This window comes from Chenopodium album, chromosome 13 (assembly GCF_948465745.1).
Source record: "Chenopodium album chromosome 13, dcCheAlbu1.1, whole genome shotgun sequence".
NCBI classification, from domain to species: Eukaryota; Viridiplantae; Streptophyta; class Magnoliopsida; order Caryophyllales; family Amaranthaceae; genus Chenopodium; species Chenopodium album.
Genome location: NC_137846.1, coordinates 6,695,240 through 6,722,233, shown reverse-complemented (window position 1 = coordinate 6,722,233; position 26,994 = coordinate 6,695,240). Strand labels below are relative to the sequence as shown.

The 26,994-nt window shown below is 34.9% G+C and overlaps 2 protein-coding genes across 3 annotated transcripts; one reads left to right on the top strand and one right to left on the bottom strand.

Annotated features, from left to right (window-relative positions):
- The first annotated feature begins 5,697 nt into the window (after nucleotides 1-5,697).
- On the top strand, nucleotides 5,698-9,411 carry LOC145576141 (uncharacterized). Its single transcript, XM_081633927.1, has 2 exons — nucleotides 5,698-8,392; nucleotides 8,913-9,411. The coding sequence occupies exons 1-2, from the start codon at nucleotides 5,749-5,751 to the stop codon at nucleotides 9,329-9,331; spliced, it is 3,063 nt and encodes a 1,020-aa protein (XP_081490053.1). The 5' UTR covers nucleotides 5,698-5,748; the 3' UTR covers nucleotides 9,332-9,411.
- An 802-nt stretch (nucleotides 9,412-10,213) lies between these two features.
- On the bottom strand, nucleotides 10,214-26,526 carry LOC145574424 (putative inactive ATP-dependent zinc metalloprotease FTSHI 5, chloroplastic). Of its 2 annotated transcripts, XM_081632210.1 has the most exons (20): nucleotides 25,325-26,526; nucleotides 23,216-23,690; nucleotides 22,798-23,001; nucleotides 22,428-22,721; nucleotides 22,065-22,334; nucleotides 21,227-21,316; nucleotides 21,017-21,148; nucleotides 16,501-16,674; nucleotides 14,846-14,967; nucleotides 14,552-14,753; nucleotides 13,953-14,081; nucleotides 13,627-13,809; nucleotides 13,286-13,405; nucleotides 12,207-12,392; nucleotides 11,980-12,054; nucleotides 11,355-11,414; nucleotides 11,133-11,240; nucleotides 10,736-10,816; nucleotides 10,590-10,647; nucleotides 10,214-10,512 (listed from the first exon to the last, which is right to left on the bottom strand). In XM_081632210.1, exons 1-20 carry the CDS (start codon nucleotides 26,299-26,301, stop codon nucleotides 10,505-10,507), a joined length of 3,948 nt encoding a protein of 1,315 aa, XP_081488336.1. In that variant the 5' UTR covers nucleotides 26,302-26,526; the 3' UTR covers nucleotides 10,214-10,504. The 2 variants fall into 2 exon arrangements, with proteins under 2 accessions (XP_081488336.1, XP_081488335.1); XM_081632209.1 differs by having other exon boundaries at nucleotides 10,214-10,647; nucleotides 25,325-26,525.
- Between the last annotated feature and the right edge of the window lie 468 nt (nucleotides 26,527-26,994).

The window sequence follows — 26,994 nt, the reverse complement described above, 5'->3', positions numbered from 1 at the left end:
AGGTTAATTATGCATTTATGGTCCTTTAGCTTACCCTACCATGCCACACATATTTTTTTTTTATCCCACATAAAACACATGATAATGCAAGTTGATGAGTTGCATAATTAGCCAATTGAACTTTGGTTATTTGATCCTTATTTCAGATAAATGATGAGAACATTTCTTTTTATTTTTCTTTCATATACAAGTAATTAGAAAATTAATAGCATGAACTAGCTCGTATATATGTTGCTACATTAATTCTTTCCCCTTAACAACCTTCATTAACGCATGGCAATGCAACTTGTTCAACCGCAATCATTATGAGCATATACGAGTAGTTTCCAATAAAGTGGGTACAAATTAAATTAATACAACGTATTACGGAGTATATAATTATAAGGTACGAGTAGTATGCATGAAAAAAAATATACATAGCTGCCCTCTCTTGCCTTCAAAAAAAAAAAAAAAAAAAAAATCAAGATTCATCAAGCTCACAAATTAAAGATTATGATTACTCCTTCACTTTATTGCTAAAATAAATCTATTATTTTTTCTTTTTTCATAACAATAACCAATATTTTGTAAGAGTGTAAGATTATCTATAGATTAAACAAGTTCCATTATGAGTCAATGGGTTAGCTTTAATTGGTTGGGTCTAATTAAGTGCGGTTTTGATCAAGTTTGAGACATGTTAAATCCTTATGCTCATGTAAATTGAAATATGAATCAAGTTATTTTTAGATCATATCAAATTAAATATAGTCAGATTAGAGTTTGACACCTTTAAATATTAAAATGCGTTCATAATATATATATTTTTTATTATTTATATTTTTCGGTGTGGGGTGAGGGTGGGGGAAGATTAGTGCCTTAATTAATCGAAAAATAATGAGTATTTATCACCCACTAACACTAAAGTCATAAGTTGCTCATTAGTCATTATCCATGAAAAAATTGACTAACTGAGGATTACACGAATTGGGCCAAACATGAAATAAAGAAATTGTTGTGTTAGACTATTATTTTCCACTCATTGATTATAACAATAAATATTTTGACTAAAATTTAGCTTTGTGGTTTTGGACAAGGCATTAGAGATCGTAGGATTTAATTTTTCACTTGCATTTCATACCTGGCAATTAGATCTGAAATTCTAACTTAAAATTGCACATAAATCTATCCAACTTAATCCCCATGGACCACAAGTCAACAACTACACCAAATTCAAGTGAACTTAACCCAAATTGTTCTAAATTTCAATTTACTCAATCCAAATTTGATTTTAATGACCCTTTTTTTTTTTTGGTCACTTTCACACAAAAAAAAAAAAAAAACTTGACGACTTGATACTGACTTGAATCGAATAGGCATGAGATTCAAAAATTGATAGGGACTAAAATTTATCTACAATTAGTTTATCACCTTAACATGGCAACATGAACATGACTGACTACATCCATCATCTGTGGTATAACTAATCAACTAATATTTGGGCCCAAATAATGCCCCGCATCATTACATAAAATTTGCAATTATACGCCTAATTACATGATGGTGAACATCACATAACATGTAGACTTTCTTTAAAACTCCATTAAATATAGAAGTATAATGCTTCTTATTTAGTGGATTACATGATTGTATAGTAAGTGGCCGAACGTTGCGAGAAGAATACTAATTATTAGGCCCAACTTGATAAGCCCATAAATTTCGGTCCATGCATAAAGCTCGGTCCATGTTTAGATAGCTCAACCGTAAGGCTGGGTTCAAGCCCAAGACCATATGTTCGTTACCCAATGGACCTGATTTCTAACATTTCATTGAAATCTCTCAGCCTAGAAGGCTTTTTGGCCCAATGTTAAAAAGAAATGTACCTAATTGACGAGTACATTTCTTTTTAACATTGGGCCAAAAGACCTTGTTAACTTGTTGTCTGCCACAAATTCGTTGTTGATAAAAGTTTAATTTACTCATCCAAAACTTTTTTTAAGGGAAACACCAAGCTTTTCAATTAATTTAGGGATAAATTGTCCGAGAGTATAAATGGAAATTTTTTTTACAGAGCATGATTCATTAACTTAAATAAACTTATTATAGTCCCTCAGTTAAAAATAATTTACTTATTTTAGTTACATAACACTTATTTTCATGAATTTTTCAAAAATTTAATTTTTCTATCACGAAATAAAGTGAGCATAACAAAGACCTAAAATATTATTCCCTCAATAAATTTGATTTCTACTCTAAAATTTATAGTAATTAGTTAACTTAAGTGATTTTTTTTTAAAATCATATTAATATCATATCCTACCCTAGCTTAGGGTACTCTAATATCTTTTTAAAAAAATTTACTCCATTGTTCTCTCATCCTAAAAGTGAATAAATAAATGCGGGATTCCCTTCTCGAGCTCTCCTTAATTTACATTGCTTTAGTAATTGAGTAGAAATTAGAAAAATAAAAGAAATGCTGATAAATGATACTTGTTTTTGTACCTATAATCCTATGCTTAAAATTGATGAATGTACAATTTCATTTTTCTTTAATTTTTCCCTTCTCTAATTTTCATTAAAATATCTATATTTTCTTAAAAAGAAATATATGCGAGTTAGTAAGTTACTTCCTAAAAATAATCATGATTAAGTGCATGGAGAAAAGTACACAAAGACAAAGATAATAAAAATAAAAAAGAGTGAGTGGAATCTAAAATAGATAATTTAGCATAATAGAGGAAGTTAATCATCTTATAAATGATGAAAAAAGGAAGGTGGTGTAGCATAATCCCATGTGGGGCAACTAATTCTCACAAGCTTGGATTCTCAAAACATGGGCACAATTACAATTTTACACAAATCACAAAGATTTCATAAAGTTTAATGCCAAAATCAAATAATCATACAATTAATTGAATAATTATTGTAACAAATAAATAATTAAGAAGAAAAGGGTAAAAAGGTAATTTAAAGGGTGTCCCACAAATAATGGACAGTACAATAGTCCTTTTATCTTTGCAATGTTGCCTGGGAAGCTGCCCTTCTTCACATGGTCTCCAGCAATTTCCAACTTTTTCATTCAAGTCCCTTAAATGATTGCCCTGATAATTATATATTGAATCTTTTTATTTATTTATTTATTTATTTATTAATTATATTTTTATTTATTTGGAAATGCACCGTTTAAATTATTTTTGGAATTTCTCTTGTATAGAAAATAATTATATGTACTGAAGTTGATTAAAGACAGAGAAGTGCATGTGAGCTATCAGTGAAAAGGTATTGGGGGTTCAATGGGCAAAGAATGGAACTCCACAGTAGAACATACCATGAATCTATGATTGAGAAAAAATTTATTCATTGTTTTTGATTAATTTCATTTTATTTAGCAAAGTATGCTGATAAATTAAAATGTTGTGATTATCTTGGGTATTATGTTAGCCCCGATATATCTATAAATGATTAAATGTTGAGTTAAATCACTTTCTATGATTCTTATTGATATACCTTTTAATTTATGCTCAATTATTTACGGTATGTATTATGTATGAAAATTAGTTATTTTAACTGGTTTAGATTTTGAGGGTGACACACTGACACATACGATCTATAGATAAAATCTCATCTGATACCAAAAAAACAAAAAAAATATTTGTTTGGATTGTTCCATAAACTATCCAATCAAATGAAAAGATGCAAAATAATTGCAATATATCTCCAAATTTACACAACATTTTAACCCCCCCAAAAAAAAGGAATTTAACTTGCATTGCCAATCTCTTTTCATTAAATATGGTTTAACTCAGTTGGACATCATGATTATTTTATTTTGTGCCTAAAATAAGTAAATAGTATGAATTTTTGTGCAAAAATCATAAAACCAACTTAAAATTCAGAAGTAATTCCTATTCTTATCAAATTAGAGAATTGGCACAGGTAAAATTATAGATGTCGGACGTTAAGGCAACTTTTTGCCACCTGATAAGGTGCAAAGATTCTTGATTTAGCATTGCAATTTTCTTCAGGCAAAATTAAGGTCAGACGACAAATTTGGGAATAAATACAATTTTAAACCAAGTGTTATTCATTTTTTGCAAACCAAATATTACAAAAAGACCATATTTTGTGCATATCCTTATACCAAACTTTATAGTGGGGTTATCAAATTTTGTGGGGCTTTTAGTTGCATAATAGCAAACATCCATATCAAAAATTCTATTAGAAAATGACATTTCTGATCTTAAATCAAATTGAAAATGATTTTTCATTCAATTTCAATAGTCAGGACTTGTCTAGTATGGGATCGGAGTTGTTGATGATGATAGGTCATTGGTCTAGGATAGATACCGGTGAACTCGTAAGGTGAACTTCAAGTCTTGAAAGGGTCCTTAAGATGGAGCCTCCGAAATTCAAGTTACTTGTCATATACCGACATACCGTAAAAGAAATAGAGAGGAATCATCCATATTTGTGACTCTTGAGCCTGTAGATAGTGACCTAATGTAAGAACTATTGAAAATCTAATGCATCTGTAAATAATGCAATGTCATTAGTGCATAACTATAGAAGGCTTAAAGGTGTTACTTGCCGAAATTTTAGGATAAGACGAGTATTGTACAATAAGTCGGTAAGATAAGAGTGACATTATAAGAAATATAAGATAATTTTTATGTGTGACCTTTATGACTATATAGAGGTCACATAGGGCAGAAACTCTTGCGTGGACTTGGTCCTCAATAATATTATTGTGGACCCAAGGTTTATATACACATAACTGGCATTATATTCAACATAGTGACTCCTAATTTTAATATAGTAACCTTATTTTTAACATAGTATCCTTTTTTAAAAACTTGTGTGACCTTTAATGTTATTATGAACTTAAAATACGACATTATATTGAATAGTGACCTTATTTTAACATAGGGGTCTTTATTATTCATATTGACCATTATATTAAAAATTTCATTAAAAAAATTAACCCCTTATAACTTTTAATGTCACACTAACTTTTATTTCAACATAATAACATTTATTTTAGTATGGTAACCTTTTTTTTTTTTATTAATAAAAAAATTATATTGTCTCTAATGTTGGTGGTCCACAATAAATTAGTGTGAACCAGGTCCATTTAAGAATTTGTATACATAGGGATAAAAAAATAATTGTAATTTATCATATAAATTAAAATAAAATGATAATTAGCATGTTATATTTCTCTAATTCTCTGACCTATGTGCAACAACTATCAAGTACAAAACTTACAGCTTTTAATCAGAAAAAATTGCACAAAAACAGATAACATCTATTAAAAAAAAAGTTAATCCATGTATTTAATCAATTAGAGGCAAAGGCTATAATTAATATCATAATTGTAATTAGAAAAATAATTTGGGTTGACCATGATCCTAATCATGCAAACTAGAAGCATGTCAGTAAATGACCACAAAACACATTCTCTCCATGTTTTAATGTCGGAATATAACTCCAAAAAACTTTTACATTCATAACATTACTTAGCTGTTTTAGATTCCCAAGACCTCACGAATTAACTTAATTTAATCATCTCACTAATCAATTAATTTACTCACTAATCAATCATTTTAATCTAACTTTATTTCTTTCTTATAGAATAAGAACCTGCCACTTTTCTTCCATAATCTCTGATCATCATAACCTCCAAAAACACCCCCCATTTTATCCAAAAAAATCACACAAAAATGTCTTCATAACAAGAAAAATTTAAAGGGAAGAAAGATTTGATTGAGCAAAATGCAAATGAAAAACAAAGTTTTCATCTTTTTGTGTTTTTGTTCATTTTGTGTTTCTCTTGTTTTAGCAACACCAAATGATGAACTCTTAACTTTGTTATCAATGAAGGACTCCTTCATTGATCCCTTGAATCAGCTCAAAGATTGGAATAACAACACTAAAAACCCAGCTTCGCATTGCGAATGGAAGGGTGTTTGGTGCAACTCTCAAGGTTTTGTAGATAAACTTGATCTTTCCAACATGAACATAAGTGGAAAGATACCAGATAACATACAAAACCTTAAGAGTTTGACAGTTCTTAATCTTTGTTGCAATGCATTTGCTTCGTCTTTGCCTAAATCCCTTTCTAATCTCACCTCATTAGTAAGCCTTGATCTTAGCCAAAATGACTTCATTGGTAGGTTTCCTGCAGGTTTCAGCGAAGCAAAAGGGCTAGTTACACTCAATGCTTCTAGTAACAACTTTGAGGGTAACCTACCTGATGATCTAGGCTTTTGTAACTCCCTCGAAGTGCTAGACTTTCGAGGGAGTTTCTTTGAGGGATCGATCCCTACTTCCTTTCGAAACCTTCAGAATCTGAAGTTTTTAGGTCTGTCAGGAAATAATCTTACAGGGGAGATTCCTCCTGAACTTGGTTTTCTGTCATCTTTAGAGACTATGATTCTTGGGTATAATGAGTTTAATGGGTCTATACCTTCTGAATTCGGAAACTTGAGTAATCTGCAGTACTTGGACTTAGCTGTTGGAAGTTTAAGTGGGAAAATTCCTGCACAACTTGGGATGTTACAGAAGCTTGACACAGTTTATCTGTACATGAACGAGTTTGAGGGGGCTCTTCCATGGGAATTGGGAAACATTTCGTCGTTGCTGTTCTTGGATGTTTCGGATAATCGAATTTCAGGGGAAATTCCAAAGAGTTTTGGGAGGTTAAAGAATTTGCAGCTTCTGAACTTGATGTGCAATAAGCTGACAGGTGAAGTACCAAGTGAGATTGGTAATTTAACCAACTTACAAGCTCTTTCATTGTGGAAAAACTCTCTGACAGGTCATTTGCCTGTGAATTTAGGTAAAAATTCCCCTATGAAATTTCTTGATGTTTCATCAAATTCTTTGTCAGGTGAAATTCCTCCCAATCTTTGTGATTCTGGCAATCTCACAAAACTTATACTCTTTAACAATTCTTTCTCTGGTCCTATACCTTTAAGCCTTTCGAAATGTGCTTCATTAGTCAGAGTCAGAATACAGAACAACCAGTTTTCTGGTAGTATTCCTGCTGGTTTAGGTACCTTACCTAACCTTGAGAGGCTAGAATTAGGAAACAACAATCTAACCGGAGCAATCCCGGATGATCTTTCCCTCTCATTGTCGCTTTCCTTCATCGACGTGTCATACAACAATCTCTATTCATCTCTTCCTTCAGGGATTCTCTCCATTCAAAACTTACAGAATTTTATAGCTTCTAAGAACAACTTAGATGGTCATATTCCTAACCAGTTGCAAAATTGCCCTTCCCTTGCTGTCCTTGATCTTTCCTACAATCATATCTCCGGCATAATCCCAAAGAGTATTGCTTCATGTGAAAAGCTAGTCATTTTGAACCTTAAGGAAAACCAACTCTCAGGTGAAATTCCTCACTCAGTTGCAGGAATGCCCACTTTATCAAAACTTGACCTTTCTAACAATTCTTTAACTGGTCAAATACCTGAAAACTTTGGGAACTCACCTGCTTTGGAAATGCTCAATTTGTCCTACAACAAACTTGTAGGTCCTGTACCCACAAATGGCATGTTTTCTGTTATAAACCCGAATGAAGTCAGAGGCAATGCCGGTCTTTGTGGTGGCGTACTTCCCCCATGTTCTAGGAGCAATGAAAAATATTCAGGTCGGCCTAAACATAAGCACATTAATCATGTAATAATAGGATTTGCAGTAGGAATATCGGCCATTCTAGCAGTCGGGCTAGCATTTTTTGCAGGAAGGATGGTGTATAGAAGATGGTATTTGTATAGCAGTAGAGTAGAAGAGTGGTTTACAAGCAGCAACAAAGAATGGCCTTGGAGACTAGTAGCATTCCAAAGGCTGAACTTCACTTCTCCTGACATTTTAGCATGCTTGAAGGAATCAAATGTGATCGGAATGGGTGGAACCGGGATAGTTTACAAGGCCGAGATCCAAAGGCCACACTCAATCATAGCAGTGAAGAAGTTGTGGAGATCAGCAGGTGACCCTGAAGCAGGAGAAAACTTGCTAGCTGAGGTTGAACTACTAGGAAGATTGAGGCATAGGAACATAGTTAGATTGATAGGATACTTGCATAATGAGAATGATGTGATGATGGTTTACGAGTATATGCCTAATGGGAACTTGGGAACAGCATTGCACGGTAGTAAACAAAGTCCGAAGAACAACATGCTAGTCGATTGGGTGTCTAGGTATAATATAGCACTAGGAGTAGCTCAAGGCCTGTCCTATCTCCACCATGATTGTCATCCTTCAGTGATCCATCGCGATGTCAAGTCAAACAACATCTTGCTAGATGAGAACTTTGATGCTCGAATTGCTGATTTTGGGCTTGCAAAGATGATGCTTCACAAGGATGAGACAATCTCCATGGTTGCGGGATCTTATGGATATATAGCACCTGGTGAGTATTCATATCCATTTTCTGCTTGCCTATTTAATCTTGCTTATATTGGTCAGTTTCATTTTGATTTTTACACATAGTTACTATTTATATCATGAACATCCACATAAAAACTTAGGCACTTGAAAACCAAAAGCCAGGAAATTCAGAAGTGACGATGCCTAAATACTGTTCTGAGTAACTTTGCAAAATTTGTCCCAAACTTATTAAAAAATGTGAAATGATAATTGTGCAAAGATGGTTCTAACATTATAACCCCTCTCAACCAGATCATTTGATTTAAATGGACATTATAGAATTCGATCATAAACGGTTACAGTTTTAGAAAATGTGACAACTTTTTCTGGACATCCTATAATAGTGTTGTAACCCTTCCAAATTCAAATAGAAGAAGTAAACAGATACAAATATGGAGTGCATTAATTGATCATTTACATCTATAGTTGAACATAAATTCTTGAGATGCTTTGAACATATTTTCCTCAGCTAGAAACTGAGCCTATGAAATTTTCTGTCACAGAATATGGTTACAGCTTAAAAGTTGATGAGAAGAGCGACATCTACAGTTATGGAGTCGTGCTCCTAGAGCTCGTTACAGGGAAAAAGCCATTAGATCCAATTTTTGGAGAATCAATCGACTCAGTTGGGTGGGTGCGGGAAAAGATTAGAAAGAACGGAGGGTTAGAGGAAGTACTTGATCCCGAAGTATCAGGCCAATGCAAGTACATACAGGAAGAGATGTTGTTGGTCTTGAGGATCGCCCTTCTTTGCACTGCTAAACTTCCAAAGGAGAGGCCTTCCATGAGAGATGTTATATCAATGCTCAAAGAAGCAAAGCCTCGGAGAAAGAGCATTTGCAACAATAATGGATATCAAGAGTATCAACCTAACATTGACAAACCAGTCTTTAGCACATCCCCAGTTACAGGCCTGTTGTAGAGAATTTCATGTATTTACCAGCATTGCCTGTAATTCTTCCACCCCCCTTTATTTTTCTCGTGTAGATTCCCACTTTTCTATTTCTGCTTCCATTTTTTTTTCTTAATATAAACTTCTAGCACAGATATAGTTGAAAAGATTATTAGACTACACTTGGTAGTCGTTTATAACTTATGTATATTGAGATCTGTATTATAAGATTAGGCAGGAGCTTCTTTATCAAGCTCCACCATTTCTTACTTCATCACGGATCAACACTATGTTTAGATAACACTAGTGAAGGGAAAGGGAGGGGAAGGAAAAAAAGAGAGGGGAAAGAGAGGTGAGGAGAGGGAGGAGGTGACCTTCCATTTGCCTTCCAAATCTCTCTAACAATGGAAGAATTTGGTTTATTAAAAGAGGAAGGAAAATGGATCCTCCCAATTCCCTTCCCTTCCCTTCCCTTCCCTTCCCTCCTTTCATTAGGTATCCAAACAAAGGATGATGCATCTTTTCTTTTCTCTTCTCCTTTTTCCTCCATCTCTCTATTTAAACATAGAGTAAAAGAGAAAGCCAGACTTACACTCTGTTTGGATAAAGAAGGAGGAAGGAAAAGAAGGAGAGGGAGGAGAAGAGGAGGGGAGGGAAAGGGAGGGAAGGGAAGAATGTTGAATTTTCCTTCCAAATCTCTCCATTGTTGGAGGGATCAATTTCCTACAACTTAATCCCTCCATTTCTCTCCCCTCCAATTCCCTTCCTTCCTCATTTGTTATCCAAATGAAAGATATTCCATCTCTTCATTTCCCTTCCCTTCCTTTCCCTCCATTTCCTTCAATCCAAACACACCGTTAAAGAATAACAAGTCAAAGGGACAACAATCGATCATCAATGCAGACGAGAGAATAATATTAAGAACAAAAAAAGAGAACATACTCATTTTCCCTTGCATTTTACCTTTTTACTTTCAAGATCAAAATTTTACAAGCATGAGCTTAACTGCTTACAAAATCTCGAGTTCAAAACAGCTCAGGCTAATTTCTGTACACAATTGTGGGGTGAAGAAAAAAGAAAAACCGGCAGCTTCTTACATTTTATGCTCTGTATGTACAAATGATCTCCAGTCATGTGCAAAAAACATGTTGTATAAGCGAGTGTAGCGGACTTCCAGCAATTTCTCTTTCCCACTCAAAATCATCATCCTCCTGGATGAAAGAGAGGCATTCAGCTGTGTCCTAAAGTGGTAAACTGCATACCTTTGACAATCTCTAAGTTGCTGCACCTAGAAGAGCAGTTTCTGATGCACTGCCATCATCATCGAGATACCTAACAGACAAGGACTGCAGAAACAAATAGAGCACCAAACTATCAATTCTAAGAATAGGTAGGCTAATATGAGGAAATTATTCATAGTTGTAACAGTATTACCTCACTCTCATAAACTCTTGACAGGGAGAAAGGCTCAATCACTTGAAGTCCACCATTACTTTCAAGAATTCTGTCCAAATCCTATTCAGGGAAACAGAAAATAAGAAAACCGTCAAGAAATCTTGATTAAATAGTGAAGAGAGATAGTGTCACTTCTAAAATATAGGGGTAGCTAAAAACGCAGCCAATTTTCCTAATTCATCCAACTAAGTTAACTAAATTCTTTAAATCTAGTACAGGGTGATAAAAAAAAAAAAGTACTCCCTCCATTTCGGAACAATTGGTAAGCTCCCTAGGGCAAATAGTTTAAGAAAATAATAACTATATTTTGGTTTTCTTTTTCTCTGCGAGTTCTTAGTGAAACAAGCTATCATTTCAATAGCAGAACAGGTCATACCTTTCCTGTCAAGATTTCAAAATCAAGCAATTCATCAACAATTTTTTCCAGCACCGATCGATTTTTCAGTAGCATATCTTTAGCTTTGTCATATGCAAGATAGTACACCTGCCAAAGAAAGGCAAGGTTTCAGTTTCTGAATCATAGATGATGCCTCAACAAATTTATGAAAACCTTAGTAGAAGTGCCTAATATATTTGAAAAACTGAATTGTGTATAAACCTTCTCAACTTTAGCTGCCATCTCAAATTCATGCTTGTTTCCCATGCTTAGAGCGGTAGCCTGTAAAAGATTTGAAATAGAGGATAACAGAAAGAAGTAGAATTAAAGATAATAGATTTTACAGAATTCAAAGTAAAATTTAAAATTACATATAAAAAGGGATCCTAATAAATGAGCCAGATGGGTGAAGCATCAGTGCTGCTTATAATTTTACTCTTCTTTTCATGCATCGGCTGATGTAAATCTAGTTAAATCCCACAATGGTAAATCATATCTAAATTCTTCTACAAGTGCCCACAGTTTCACCCTAATGCTAAATGAGGGCCATACGAGTTTTCTTAATTGACCAATAATCAAATGGGAATTTTATATATGGACAAAGGTAGTAAAAAAAAAAAAAAAAAAAAAAAAGAGGGGGGGGGGGGGGGGGGGAGTAGAAAAAAGAAAGTGGACACTTGTCAAATGATCAAGAATGCAATTGGCACTGTCAAGTGAGGTACCTACCAGTTCTCCCACCCGATTTCCCACTAATGATATTTAAGGATCAAACAAGTATCAGTTTAGCTTTCCTGCCCGTAATAATGACACAATAATAGAGATCAAAGATTGAGTATAAGAACAATACCGCATTTCCATGATAGTAAACTGTAGGACTGTCATCAGGCCCCCATCCATACTGAATCACCATCCTAGTAGCTATCTGTGGCAAATAACAATATACAAGGTTCACATCAAAGCTTTACTATCTAATTGATTTGAGGTTTGAGAAAAGATGAAAGAGAAGCAAAAGTGCAACGATGCAGTATTTAGTCATACACAAGATCTAGCATGAAGTCCCAACATATAACCCACCTCCTGAGCCTGCTTCAATTCTGAAGCAGACAGCAAATTTTCTTCCCCAAAAGGAAGTAGTAATTGTGCTGCAACATGTGATCCAAAGCAAAACACCAGCCTTTTTTCCAGATATGATATAGTTTCTACATTTTCGTTCATAGAGCCTTCATTTTTTGCTTTAGTGATCTTGGTACATCCAATTCCCTGCACAGGTATCACAAAAAATTACACTGCTTGACCATAAAACTATTACTAGTACAGTCAGACAAGTTATTGGCCTGCCACTGTTAAGATGCAATCACTAATCACTAACAACTACAGAAAGGGATCCCAATAAATGAGACAGATGGGTGAAGCAGACCCAACAGCCAATCTAACTACATATAGAGCTGCCTTCCTGAGCTTGGGCATGAAGAAGAAGAAAAAAAACTACCAATTACAAGATTACTTCACATGGTGATATCAATCCAGTACTAATTTTTTTTTTTTTTCTTTTGAGTAGATTTATAGCTCAGATTGTATAACACAAGTGACAAATCTCAACAAAAGAACTGCCATTTATCATGATTATCTCACATGGTCAGATCAATCCAATTTTTCTCTCTTTTATTAATACTCCAAGTAGGAACATGACAAATATATCAGAAGATAAATCAGATTCTCAACGAAAAAGAGAGGAGAAGAATGGATATGAGAAGGATAGCAAGACGAAGATAACCAAAGGGCATAAAATCTCTCCTTTTTAGCAAATTTCACATCCAATATGGCCAATTGACCTAGAAAAATAACAAAGCTCCGCTATCAAACTCAACCTTTCAATAGGATTAAAGAATGTAAGAATAAGCATCATTTAAAAGCGTGCAGTTATATGGTAGGCTGATGGACAGATTACTGAGATGAGAAAATTTTGAAAAGCAAACTCAATAGTATAATAAGAGAGCTCATTAGTTTTATTCATAGAGACAAATGTGTCAAGGTTCTAATTTTCACCTTTGCTTAGAATATTCTTCCAACAGATTGCAGTTTGGCAAGCTTTCTCATATTTTATGAACAAAAATAAATCAACGAAAAAAGGCAAAAGGTTACAAATTACTAACCTCCCAGGCTAGAGGCTCAAGCCATATATTATCAACAACGTCAAAATTCGGCAAAAGAAGAGCAATTAGACCACGACCAGCAGCCCATACAGCATGTGGAAACTTTGTCTCCCTTGTCCACTGTCAATTATGTAAGGCTTATATGATTGATCTAGAGCATGTATATCTTTAGAAAAACAAGGTTGGATCACTGGATCAATTAGCAATACTAAGATCAACAAAACAAAGACACTATTTAAGTGCCAAATTATACCAAAGCATACAATCAAAACTTGCCAGACATACGTAATGGACAAATGGCTCAAAAAAACAAAATAAGTTGATAGACGGAAAAATCTTACATCAAGTGGAGGAGTATATAATTCAATTCCATTGCTAATTTGACCATATGGTTCCATTTGATCAACAACATTCTTTAGATCCTCTCTTGTCAATGTCAGTCCCAGATGGTTCACAACCACACTGCTTATCTTTCTTGCGACTTTTGTTTTCCTTAACCAGTTAGGGATAGAAGCACTGAAAGTCTACATGTAAACCGCAGGATCATAAACTATATGGTTATTATCATGAAAAGAGATAGAGTAGGCCTAAGGCTGAAATCCCATGTTAAGGATTTGACCTAAGTAAAAGCAGTGTAGTTGAGAAATTAGTAAAATTGGCCACTAACCGCAAACCAACTACAGTAGCTCATCAGCTCATCAGTGTCAAGAAATTTACTCCTGAAAGCACTACCTTCCAGAGCCACAGGGACGAGTTTCAACTCAATAGGGCGCAGAAGGGATGTTTTTTCAGCTACCTAAAACAAGTTAGAACCAACTGTTTCAGAATTGACATAAGTATATAATAGAACTAGATATATGATCACTGAAAGTACAATTTCCAACTCAAAACCATAAATCAATAGTTATAGAAGCTAGGCTGCACTGACTGCACAACTTGTTCAGTTGTGAAGCTAGGCTGCACTGATTGCACAACTTGTTCAGTTGTTCGGCAATTTATCCACCAGGGAGGTAGATGAATGCAAGAGTATTAGAGTAGTCAGTAGACAAAGAATACATGCCTCTTTTAGTTCTTAACTGTTTTCCGGATAAAAAATAAATATATAAAAACCAAGGAAAACAACTAGAGATGGGTTCAAATCATAATATATAATCACATATGCACTAATAAAAATAATAACAGCACCAGAACAAGATATATTGGTCTTCAGTATCCAACTGGAGATGGGTTCCAATTAGAACACGTTTATTTAGTGTTTCAAATCACCTTTTTCCAATCCACAAAATCAATAACATCAGGATCCATAGTTCCTTTTGCTGCAACGCGCAATATCTTCTCTCTTTCTGCTTGAGTTGGACGCTGCAGATTAAATATTCTATCCATTCGACCAGGACGACATAAAGCTTGATCAATTTGCTTTAAATTTCTTGTAGTAGCCATCACAACCACACCATCTTGTTTTTCAAACCTGCAAGTGTGTGGTTTATATCATATATTCAATTGGCTAATACGAGTGATTTAATATAATAAACACGCACTAAGAAATTGGTCATAGGATACCCATCAAGTTCCACAAGCATTTGATTGATAAAAGCCTCATGATCCTGCTTTTTTGTATGGATGAACTTTCCACGGACACCAGCAAACAGATCAAAATCTTCCACAAATATTATCACAGGTGCCTAAGGATAGAATCATATAATATTATTAGTAAACCATAAAGACTTCCCAACTTTTGGAGTGAAATAAAAACATACAAAAGAGACAAATTAACTATGGAGTATATGATGATTTTCTTTTTAAAGGGTACAATAAGATATAATTGAGAAGATATATATCATGTATAGCCATGCCTTAACATGCTAGGGAATTTTTTTCTTTCACCATCAGCTTTCATGAGGAATACATAAAAAAAAAAAAAAAAAAGCATCAAGATACTTCATAGCAATAAAACCAAATTTAGCAAAAAAAAAAAAAACTACTCCCTCCGACCCCGAAAGAATGACCCTTAGAGCATCTCCAATGGTTCAATTATAAGGACTTGCTTGCAATTTAAATAAAGTTCCTAGCTACATGCTTACCATTGGAGAATAAAAAATTGAGCAACATGCTAGCAATTGTAGCCCAACCAAGCTACATACTTGATTGAAAAAGAGACAAATAATCTCCATTCATATTGGAACATGTGTATAATTATCTATTTTTTTTTAAACTTTATTTTTTTGCAAACTACAATATATTGTGGCTTACCATTGAAACAAGTTGTTGCTTAAAAAGTGTTGTAGCCCAGAAATTTATGTGGAAAAGCAAGCTACAAAGCATTGTAGCTTGCCATTGGAGATGCTCTTATGGCCTAAATCTAGTCCCAAAATGATCATCCCATATGCATTAAAATACTCTCCAATTTGCAACAATATTTGTGCAAAGTTAGCTTCCCCATGTAAATTTTGCTTTTCCATGTACTTTTATTACTTTCTCTCTCTCTACTTTTTTGCAAACCCCATGTGAAATTCACTTTCCAATGTACTTTTACTACTATCTTTTTCACTTTCTTAATACCCGTGAAATCAACCCAAAAGGGTCGTTCTTTCGGGGACGAAGGAAGTACTTAGGTATACAATTAAAGTTTACGGTTAACCATGTTTTTTCATTTACAGCTGATATTTTTAACAGATATGATACTTTCCCTTGGAAAGCCATTATAAAATTAGGAAGGATAAAAGAATATCCATCTACTTCTTCAGACCAAGGCCTCCAAGACTTGCTCTTATCCCCCATAATGATTTCTGAACAGAACTGACTGAGATTACTCTGAATATTTGCAACAAAGTTGATTGAGCCTCTAATGAGCAATTTACCAACCTTGGATTAAAATGATCTAAACCAAAATGTCTGAGTAACCTATACTTTGCTACTTATTTGGCATGAAAAAAGAAGACAGGTAAGTTGTCTCTCACATCAGCAATTAGATGAAATTTTTTCTTCACAATTGTACAGCTAAGCCTGAATTCATCAGAACCCCCTTCTAAACCAAAGAATTGGGGATGATGGTAAGCAACAAAGACTACAAAACATACTCCTCTATTTGCCAAAATTAACACCACAGCTTAAGACCTTGAACTCGGATTCTCCATCACTTTTTTTTTTTGAAAAGAGATTCTTCATTACTTGAGCATACAGATAAAGAAAACAAAGTTATGTCTATAGAGATCTACCAAGTCTCTTGCTGTCTGGAACAATTCTCTGACATTGGACGCACTTTGCCCAACCCAGAGTCCAGCTTCCAATTGCTGTGCTTTGACCTCAACAAGAGGCACCCTGGCTTCAGCAGCAATAGCTAGTGCCAGGGAGGTTTTTCCAGTCCCCCTCTCACCAACTATAAGAACACCCTGCAAGTACAAGACATCAGTTCAATAGCTAATAAACTTGCCAAAGCTGGTAAATCATGAAAAAACGAATAGCACAAATTATACTGAAAATTATTCAGAATCAGAAAGCTCGTTTGCTGTCGGAAAGCTATGTGCCCAAGAGGCCAAGAGAAATGAAAAGTTTTAAGTGGGACAGAGGAAATACAGAATATCATTCTCTTAGTAAATGTTTAGAAGAAATAAAATTAAATTATGTTGATGTCATCATTAAAACTTTTTGCTTCATAATTTCATAAATCAAAAATAATATCCAGATCTTGAAAAACTAAAATCTAAATTTAATCAGACCCAATATGGAACAGACCCTACCCGAATTAGACCAAATTGGAACTAAATTTAATCAGACCCAATATGGAACAGACCCTACCTGAATTAGACCAAATTTGAACCAGATCCAACTCGAAAGTGGGTGTAATACCCCGTATTTTTAATGTATTTTATATATTATTTATTTAATTATAAAATATATTTTTGGGTCAAATGATTTTAATTATGGGATTTAAATAAAATAAGATTTAATTTTTGTAGTCAGTAAGCATTCTATCCAATGTAGTCGATGTTCATAATAAGCCAATCACTCTATTTTCATATTCGGGTTAACCACTACCTCATTCAAGCCCAAAATTTTTATGAAGCCCAAACATACTCAAATTTACCCTACATTATAAATAGCTCTTGAATCCCAAAAAATTTACCACACAAGGTCAAAGAGGTAAATTCTATTCTTCTCTTCTATTTTCTTTTCCTTTTCTTTTTCCTATTACTCTTTCCTTTTCCTTTGTTCTTATTTCACGAGGAGCAGCAAACCAAGAAGCCTCCTTGCCACTGCCGCTGCTTACCGTCGGACGCCACCAATAGGTCAAGCACCACCTCTCCATTGACGGATGGCTGGTCAAGCCTTGTGTGAGACCACTTCTCACGATGCCTGGTTCCTGCGTGGCTGCTCCTGCCGCTGCTCTTCCACGTCCCATCGTCATCATCGTCATCACCCTATTACTCTCCCTTCTTTTGGTTTTATTTCTTTAATTTGTATAATTATGTATATTAGTCTTGGTTTTGGGTTTTTATTATTGAAACTTGTTTATTTAGTATCAAATCATATTATAAATGATTCAAAACTAATTTTCAGATTATAATTGGGTTTGAATTTCAGATTTTGGGTTATGGTTTATACGTTGGGGTTTTAATTCATCAAAGATGTGATTTTAAGGTTCTATGATAATTTGACTGGGGTTTTTTTATATGTTTCATATTTCCAATTATTATTGGGCATAAATTGTATAATTTAATGGAGTTTTAAAGAGGTTTTTGATTAGTTTTAATGCTGGAAATCGACCCTAGTGTTGGTTTTGATGATTTTATAAAAAAAGGGTTTAATTACCCATTAAAAGAGAAGTTAATTAGGGGTTTTATAGTAATTTTCAGATTATTATAAGTTGTTTAAATTGAGTTTAAGTTGCTTGAAATTGTGTATACAAGGTTAATTAATATAGTATTATTATCCCTTTATGTAGGAGATTTGGTTCGGGATTTGTTGTACTGTACTCGGCTATTTTAAGAGCTTATTTGAGGTACGTACGCGTACTCGGAAATTTATTAAGCGTATAGAAACATGCTAGGATTTGTTTAAATGATTCTAAGTTAGTGTCATGCTAGGAATTGATTGGAATGGTTGAATTGAAATGAGATTGGTAATATGAATTGAATTAATTGAATTGAGAATGGTTTTGGTGACTTATTTGTGAAGCATGATTGGTTGAAATAAATTATTTATTGAATTGGTGATTGGAAATAGTTAATTTGGCATGTTGTATATGAACCACATTTTTATTATTGGCATGATAATGAGCATGTTTAATTAAACTAAATATTTAATTTGGTTTGGAATATTGAAAAGGAATTTTGTTATGATTCATATAATTTTTATTGATGCTATAAACATGAGAAATGAGCTATTTAAGTGTCTTTATACACGAGGAATAAATTATATTTTGGTGCCTTAGTGCACTTAAGGTGTTTCTAACACTGAGGGATAGGAATTGTGGCGCATTATGCATTTAAGGAGGTAGATTAAAAAGGGTTCAACATTAAATATTATGTGGTCATTAATTATTCAATAATTAAATTGGTATGTTTAATTGTTTGAATAATTATAATGATTGATTGTGTTATGGTTTGAGAGTCATCACTAAGTCTAAAAATATGTAAAACAACATAAAGTGAAAGAGATTACGCACCAAAACTCTTGGAACGTATATACCTTGAGTATGAACACATGGGAAGAGTTATGGGGTTTTATATTTAACCATAACTTCTACTGGGAGTACAAGACGCTGTATATTCCTTTTTATTATTATGCGTAGGAATTCCGCCACTTACGAGTGGTTCTTTTATACTGGCACGGTTAGCTCCCGTGTTAGTACCCCTTTATTGGGGCAGGTTAGGGGGGAAACCCGTTCGATGCGTAATCAAGCTAAATAAATAAATTAGCTATGTATTAGTTGGTCATTGAATATGTTGTATGCTTGTAAACGAGTGCAACGAGTTAAGTTATGTGATGATAGGATGAAAGCATGTTAGTACCCCTTTATTGTGTGATTGTGTGTTTTGTTGGCCTTGTCTTTATCTTGGCCCTACGAGTAGTGGGGACAAGTAAAGAGGAGTTTTTCAGGTGATGAGGCATATTCATGATGGGCCTGAGTGAAGAGTGAATCATGCTTATAGTTTCTATAAGATTATGATGTGGTTTATTGCTTGAATTATTATATTATATTATATTATGCTTGTGAAACTAACGCAAAAGGTTTTTAAGTATTTGTTCGGTTTTAATAAGAGTCTGCAATGGTTCCAAATTGTAGGTTGACTTTGTTTGACTTGGTTCGACTTTACTTTTGTTTGGTTGACTTTTTAAGTTGACTTGTTTTGAATGTATTTAAAGAGATAGTCTTCCGCTGTGTGTCTTTGATAATTGTCTTAGCCGTTTTCACGGTGGTGGTAATCCCTTAGAATTTCCTATCTCATGTTTTAAAAAGAATAAAACGGGTATTTTAAAGGAAAGGAATTTCTAGGGTGTTACAGTGGGACTGACCCAAAATGGTCCCGATTCATACCTAATTCAAACAAATTGTTTTGGTGACTGATGCTTGCCGATTGGTCTCATGTCGTGGTGTGGCAGTAACGAAATGAATTTTTGGTTAGTGGTGACTTGGAGGGTTTGTATTTAAAGGAGATGTTGTAGACATTGGAACTGTGGAAAAGGTTGTGGAGGTGGAGATTTATGTAATGAGGTTGGGAGTTAGTGGCTGTTTGCGGCTCTTGTGGGTGTGGTGTGGCGGCACGTGCAATGGTGGTGTCGTCATGGGTTTTTGGTCAATGATGGTCGTAGTGTATATGACTATATGTGGTTCAATTAATACATGGTTGGATTATATTTATGCATGACATGAAATGATTTACTTAGTCAAGTGGAATTATCAATATGTAACATGCCTTTTTTGGATTACGTATGTTAAAATTTAAATTTTCTATCTTATCTTTAAATCTTTAATCTTGATATTTGGATGGAAATTTTTTAATATGGTGTTACACGTGTAATCTTAGAATTATTTTGGGAATTACTTTAGAAGGTGTTTGTTTGGAGGGATAAAAAGAGGATAGGGATAAGAGAAAGGGGATTTAAATAATCTATTAGTATATTAGTATAGATGGGTCCCAAGGGAGGATAAAAAATCATGACAGAGGGCTTTTAGGGAACTCCAAAGATGAAAAGGGGAAAAAGGGAAATTAGAAATAAGAGAATGGCCAGCCGCCAGCCAAACATCATTTTAGAGAATTAGGAGTGTTGCTTTCAATTTTAACCCTTGACCAAACAGCCCCCAAGAGCTTTTCATGGAGCTGATAGGTCCCCAAAGTTATTTACAACTTTTTGGAATTAGTAATATTTGCTGATTCAGGAAAAAGTAACTATCAGCTTATTGCTGTGGTTTGAATGTGATACCATCTGTTATAAACATGATGTGGTTCTCAACAGAAACCCTTCCCAGATAGCAATCTAATGATATTTTGGATAAAAACTTCTAAATGCTGGGTTAGTTACACCATCTCGAGCCACATAAGAGAGCACAGTTCGTTCAGAAAATTTCTAATTATCTGTTCTATTATGTTTCTCCAATCGTAGTTTGGTTTCTGAGTTATTGACAAAACAGAACTATTACTTAGTTTTGTGTATAGCAAAGACCTTAATATAACAATCACCAAAAACAATAAACTTTTTTGTAAAGTCAATTCTCAAAAATGAACGTACCCGAGGTGCACGAGCTCCAAGCTTCTGGAATGCACTTGGATTTTGTAAAAAAGCCACAACTTCATTAATCTCCTCCCTCATAGAATCCACACTTGCAAAATCTCTCAGTGGTATTGGTGGATTTTTCACTCTCTGAAGAAAAGAGAACAATCAGTATCCAACAAGAAGTAATTTGAAAATAAACCCAGCAATCAGCATACAAGCTTTTACCTTCATATTATCAAACACTGTTCTGATTGGATCAACCCCAGCTCTCCTTTTTCTTAATATTCTCCGCCTCTTATATCTCACATACCTTTGCTGCAATAAACGCCCAATACATCACATTATTTATGTATCAAAAAACAGCTGAAAAGAGGGCAGTTAAAAACACAGAAGATAATTGCTTTAAGGCATTCAAATCAGAGAGACAGGTTACAATTGCTTTAAGGCATTCAAATCAGAAAGAGAGAGACAAAAATGCAGAAGACAATTGCTTTAAGGCATTCAAATCAGAGAGAGAGAGAGAGAGAGAGAGAGAGAGATTGGGGGAGGGGAATGAAAAGATAAGACTAACCCACCAGCTCACTGAATGTGAATGATATTATACAATAAGTGAAGGGTCTAAAAAGCAAGAGGTGTTGAAATTAGTCCACATACTACTTTCAGCACATAAGCAAGAAACAAATATCTGTTAAAATATTTTTAATCTAGATTAGTATAGGAAATTAAAGTAGTAAAGTGTATCAAAACTAAATCTTCTTGCAATATATGTACAAAGACTAACCATGACACTGCAAATTATTGGTTTAAAGGAAAGCCAAAATGTTGGGAGTGCCAAATGTTTAGTCATGTAGAAAAGAATTGCAAATTCAAGAAGAATAAAATGTTGGGAGCACTTGAAATTTCTATTGCAAGCAAACAGGATTATGTGATAACAATCATAACATCCTGTTATATCATTTATTAGTGATTAAGAAGTAAAGAACTAACATCTTAAGTTGTATATTGGGTGGCAGTTACAATAACTGTAACTAGAGGATAGATCATTACAAAGCTGAAGACATACCAATCTCCCAAGCTTCCGAAAATTTGGATCTCGACGGTAAGGCCCATAACCAAGTATTCGGGGGAGCTTTTTCCTCATAAACTGGAATGTATGATACAACACAAATCCATATATAGCACTTCTGATGAGAAAGAAAAAGTAATAACGGAGCGTATTTGATTTTCTTGATTTGAAACTATACTCTGCTTCAGATTGCAATTCCAAATACCATGTTGATCCAATAGTCTCATCGTATTCCTCAGGCCAAGCCATTCCCAACCTTATCCTCAACTACAGAGTGGAAACAATCTGGAATGACTATCAACGAATAAATAAATAAAATAATAACTTGAACGGACAAAAAAAAAATGCAAAAGCAAGTACCGGATAAGGTATTAGGAACTCCACAATTGGAAACACAAACACCATTAGCACGTCATCATTAATATATTTTATTTCGTCCAACAACAACTCTCTCCCACGAGAGACATATTGGTTGTTCCATATGCCATTATATAATTGATGAGACAGTCTTGCCACCACAAGAGCTTGCTGATAGATATTCAACTCTGACAGTGGAATCCACATAACATGTACAGCAGTCGGGACACCAGATGCAAGCATTTTGAGATATAATTCATCAAACCCTCCAAGATCTTCGAAAATAAGTTCATATTCCTGTAATAAAAAGTTCTTGTAAGAAACACCAAAAATCATACCCACAAAAGATTAACTATTGTTTACAAAGTATGACCTTTAAGTCGACATAATATTCCTTATCTTCCTCCCCCTTTAGTCCAATGTACATGGCACCCCAATCATGCCTTATTCGAGCATACTGCACAAGGTTCTTGGAGACAGCACATGGAACTGCAATAGACTCCATTTCCCACCGATTCTTCTCCTCATTGTAAAATGTCTTCGACACCACTCTATCACGATCCAATATAATGCGCTCCTGGGAAATATATGTAAGCAAAACCTTCAGCAGACTATAATTCTAAGAATCACAAAATATTTGTTTCCAAGTCCGTGATATTTCTCTCCTGCCTAAAATGCACAACCTTATACACATTCATGCATGAATTACTCAAATATGTCAATTACTTGACAGGTGTGTGTGTGGACTCAGAAAGCATGCTTTACAACAAAGAGTACGCACGGGAAATTACCTGTCTCTTAGACACATATTGTTTACCAAGATCAACATCCTCCAATACACTTTGTTTTAACTTTGCTTTTGCATCTTCACGCCATCTCTTCCATCCATGGTATAAGTTGATGCTTACAGCCTTAGGGACCGTGACCTCTTTATTGCCAAACATCCATTTCAATTCAGCTTCTGGAAAACCTTTCACGATCTCATCCTCTGGTGTATTCACTAGAATACGCTTTTCCTCCCCGTGTTTTCTCATATCTTTTCGAATACGAGCCTCTAGTTCTCTTTGCAGATTCTTGGATTCTTCAAGGGCTTGCTTTACACGCTGAGCAAAGTTTGTTAGCTCCCCTTCAAAGAGTGGCCCAAGTGCATCATCAAAATCCACCACGCCGGGCAATACCATCTGTTTTAAGTGTTCTCTTTGAGCAGCTTCTAAGCCTTTCTGTATATCATTCCTAGAATATGCTAAAGAAGGCATTTCACGTGGACTGCAATGATACAGCCATAATAGTGTAAGATAAAACAAAGTTGCTTAAAAAAATTCTGATGGCTTCATAATTACAGGAATGACTGCAACAGAGAAATAAAAATACAAGCACAAGCAGCCAGGTATTAACATCAATAATCAGCAAATGAGGCGCATTGGTTGTGTCCTTACCCATGAATTTAAATAGAAAAAAGACTCATGTAGCACAAAATTGAACTAGCATTAGCTTTAATAGGAAAGCCATGGATGACCACACTACTTTAAATTTATTACTCCTTTGCTAGATGTAAGATTTAGAAACTATATAATATGAATTAAAAGGATCAGCAGTCTACTGAGAAGGGAATTTATGGGCAACATCCGGGTGCATTTGTCAAAAGCAAGGCACAAAATTACTTAATCACGTAAAATATTACTATGTTCTTTTCCAACTACAAAATCCGCAAAATTGCTTTGCACTCAACATAAACAACAATCAAGAAGCCGCCGCTCAATGGGAAAATAGATGACTTACACTTTGTTTAGATGAGAAGATATGGAGAGAAAGGGGGGGGGGGGGGGGGGGGGGGAAGGGAACAACCGAGGGGGAGGGGGGGTGGTTGAGCAGAACATAGCAGTGAAAGCTTCTCCATTAGACATCCGGGTTTGCAATCAGTCACTACTCACTATAATCAGTTCTATCCATACATCGAAGGCTTCCAAACAAAAGATTTTTCTGTAGGACAAACCTACGCATGAGGTTAAATAATACTTGGCTATGAATAGTAACAAGATTAGATGCCCACAGAATCTTCTGAACACTCTTACACCCAAATGAACCCCCCCCCCCCCCCCAACCACCCAAAAAATAAAGAAAAAGAAAGAACAATGTGAAGCAGGCCAAGAAAACTAGTGACTTAAACTGATTCCAATCTCAATAATTTCTCTGAAAGTAACAATTAAGAAAGCAACGAATTAAAAATAACCTCCCCCCCCCCCCCCAAACCACCACCACCCCCAAAAAAAGGGAGAAGAGGCAGCGTCATAAATAGTAGATAATTTGTAAGGTCAAGGGAAAAAAAAAAAAAACGAAGATTGGTTGCTCCCATACATAATACACTTCTCTCTGATTTGCTTATGAACCATTTTTTTCCCTTATGAAACGTCTGTACAGGGAATCACTTGTTTGCCCCATATGCAACAGTATATGCAGTATGTAATCAAATAAAGCCTCTTCTGTGACGTAGTTACAGACCATTATGTTACCACCATTATAATAATTTATTAAGGACTTATACATGCTGATATGATTGCAAATCTCACATACAAGAGGACTAGCACTAGGCTCATATTTAAGCTACATTGAATGTTCAAAACCTCTAATTTCTTCAAAAAAAAATACCAAGAGAGGTGTTAAAGAACACATCTTCAAACATTATCTACAAGAATTTGTTCCAAAAATCTTGGAATTGCAATGATGAACGGAATTCTCCAAATTGTCAATTCACACAGTTATTGACGTCCAATGTAACTGAAAACTGATCCATCTCATGGTACTAATCAATAATAATATACAGTTTATATATCATTGAAACTTATAATTAGCATACATTAACTGTAAAAAGCAATAACCAATAGCAAAATTCACCAATTTACCTTGCATTTCGCCTAACCTCTAGAATAAATTTCTTCACCAAGAGCTCACATTCCTTCTCAACAAACGAAAGCTCCCTCACGCCGATACTAAACACCATCGTTTCCCTTCTTGATATCTTATCCTCAATCTCCCCAATCCTCTTCTGCAGCTCATTGTACTTCTTCTCACCCCTATCCAACTCCTCCACCAACTTATCTATCCTCTCTCTCACCTCCTCATCGTCGCGACTCTCCTTCAACTCAATCAATAATTTATCCTGCTCCCTTTTAGCCCTCAACACCTTAATAAGTATCTTGTCAGCCCTATTAACCAACCCTTCCTTCTCACTCTTAAGAACTCTCAAATCGGCGTAAAGTGCACTCATTATCTCACCTTGCAGCTCATTTTTCTTTGATTTAACCCCCTTCAAAGCAACCTCTAAATCCTCTATTCTACTCTCCCCTTCCCTAACCTCCTTCATCACCTTCAACACACCTGAAACACTCTCTAACAACCTCTGTGTATAACCCGAAAACTCGTGCTCCTTCCATGAAACCAATGCAGGCTCTTCCTTCACAATCTTCCCCTTCTTCCCCCACAACAAACTACTAATCACAGGCAAAGCAATAGCATTAGGTTGATGCCCACGAATTGGGCACATCCCAATCACAATCCAAAACAATGTAAACACAATTGACTTTGAAATACAGCTAAACAAACCATCTTTCACCTCAATTTTATCACAATTACTCGAACTTACACTAGAATTAACCACTTGGGAAGCTTCAAAATTACTGGAGAAGCAAACCCCAGATGAATTCTTCCTAAAAAAGAGGATTGAACGACATGGGTATTGATTTTTTGCTAAAATTTTGGTGGAAGAAGTTCGAAATTTTCGTTTATGGGGGTGGTGAGTGAAATGGGGGAGAGTGTGATGTGGGATTGAATGAAGAGGAGTAAGAATGGAGTTTGAAGAAGGTGGGCATGTTGAAAACATGTGGAAATGGAGAATTCTAGTGGGTAAATGGGAGAATGAGAGAGAAAGTGAGAGAAAGGTCAAGATTTCATGGAGATTATTGAGGTTTTGAGGGGATTTTGCAGTGTTTGTGAAAGAGTGAAGAAGTGTAGAGTAATTTGGGGAAGGATGACAGATACTGGGGTTTATCGGAAAAGGGTCTGGGGGTTGGGTTCAAAGTGATTGTGGTCGTGCCGAGGATAGGTTCGCAAACTTGGCCGGTGGGTTCTACGATATAGGTCAGGTTGATTTGTATTCGGGTTGCGATTAACTTGAGAGGTGAATTGTTGTGTTCAAGACCCACTATCAAAATTAGAAGGATAGCTTATAGAATAAGACAAGCAATTAGTTGGTGTAGAATAAGGCAAGAAATAGCTAGTGTGTAGAATAAGCCAAAAAAAGTGGTGCATAGAATAAGCCAAGCAAGGTGGTGTGTAGAATAAGACAAGTTATATGTATGTGTTATAAATCATAGCATACTATTTGTATAAATAGCACAAATAAAAGTGAGAGGATATACTCTTAAGGTTTTGAGAGAAAATACAAAAGAGTGACTAGTTGTATTTAATAAGTAGTTTGTGAGTGCAAATACCAAAGAACTTGTGAGCTCATTAAAAAAGGTTTGTATATGTGGTTTAGAAGCTTAAATACAATTTTTAATTTGTTTGTTTTTAA

Bases quoted from the DNA above. Each gene is read 5' to 3' on its own strand.
- LOC145576141 (XM_081633927.1), top strand. From the start codon at position 5,749: ATGCAAATGAAAAACAAAGTTTTCATCTTTTTGTGTTTTTGTTCATTT. The intron at 8,393-8,912 runs GTGAGTATTCAT...TTTCTGTCACAG, and splicing joins TTATGGATATATAGCACCTG to AATATGGTTACAGCTTAAAA.
- LOC145574424 (XM_081632209.1), bottom strand. From the start codon at position 26,301: ATGTTTTCAACATGCCCACCTTCTTCAAACTCCATTCTTACTCCTCTT. The intron at 22,722-22,797 runs GTCATACTTTGT...TTTTTATTACAG, and splicing joins AATATTATGTCGACTTAAAG to GAATATGAACTTATTTTCGA. The intron at 16,675-21,016 runs GTACGTTCATTT...TTGTACTTGCAG, and splicing joins TTGGAGCTCGTGCACCTCGG to GGTGTTCTTATAGTTGGTGA.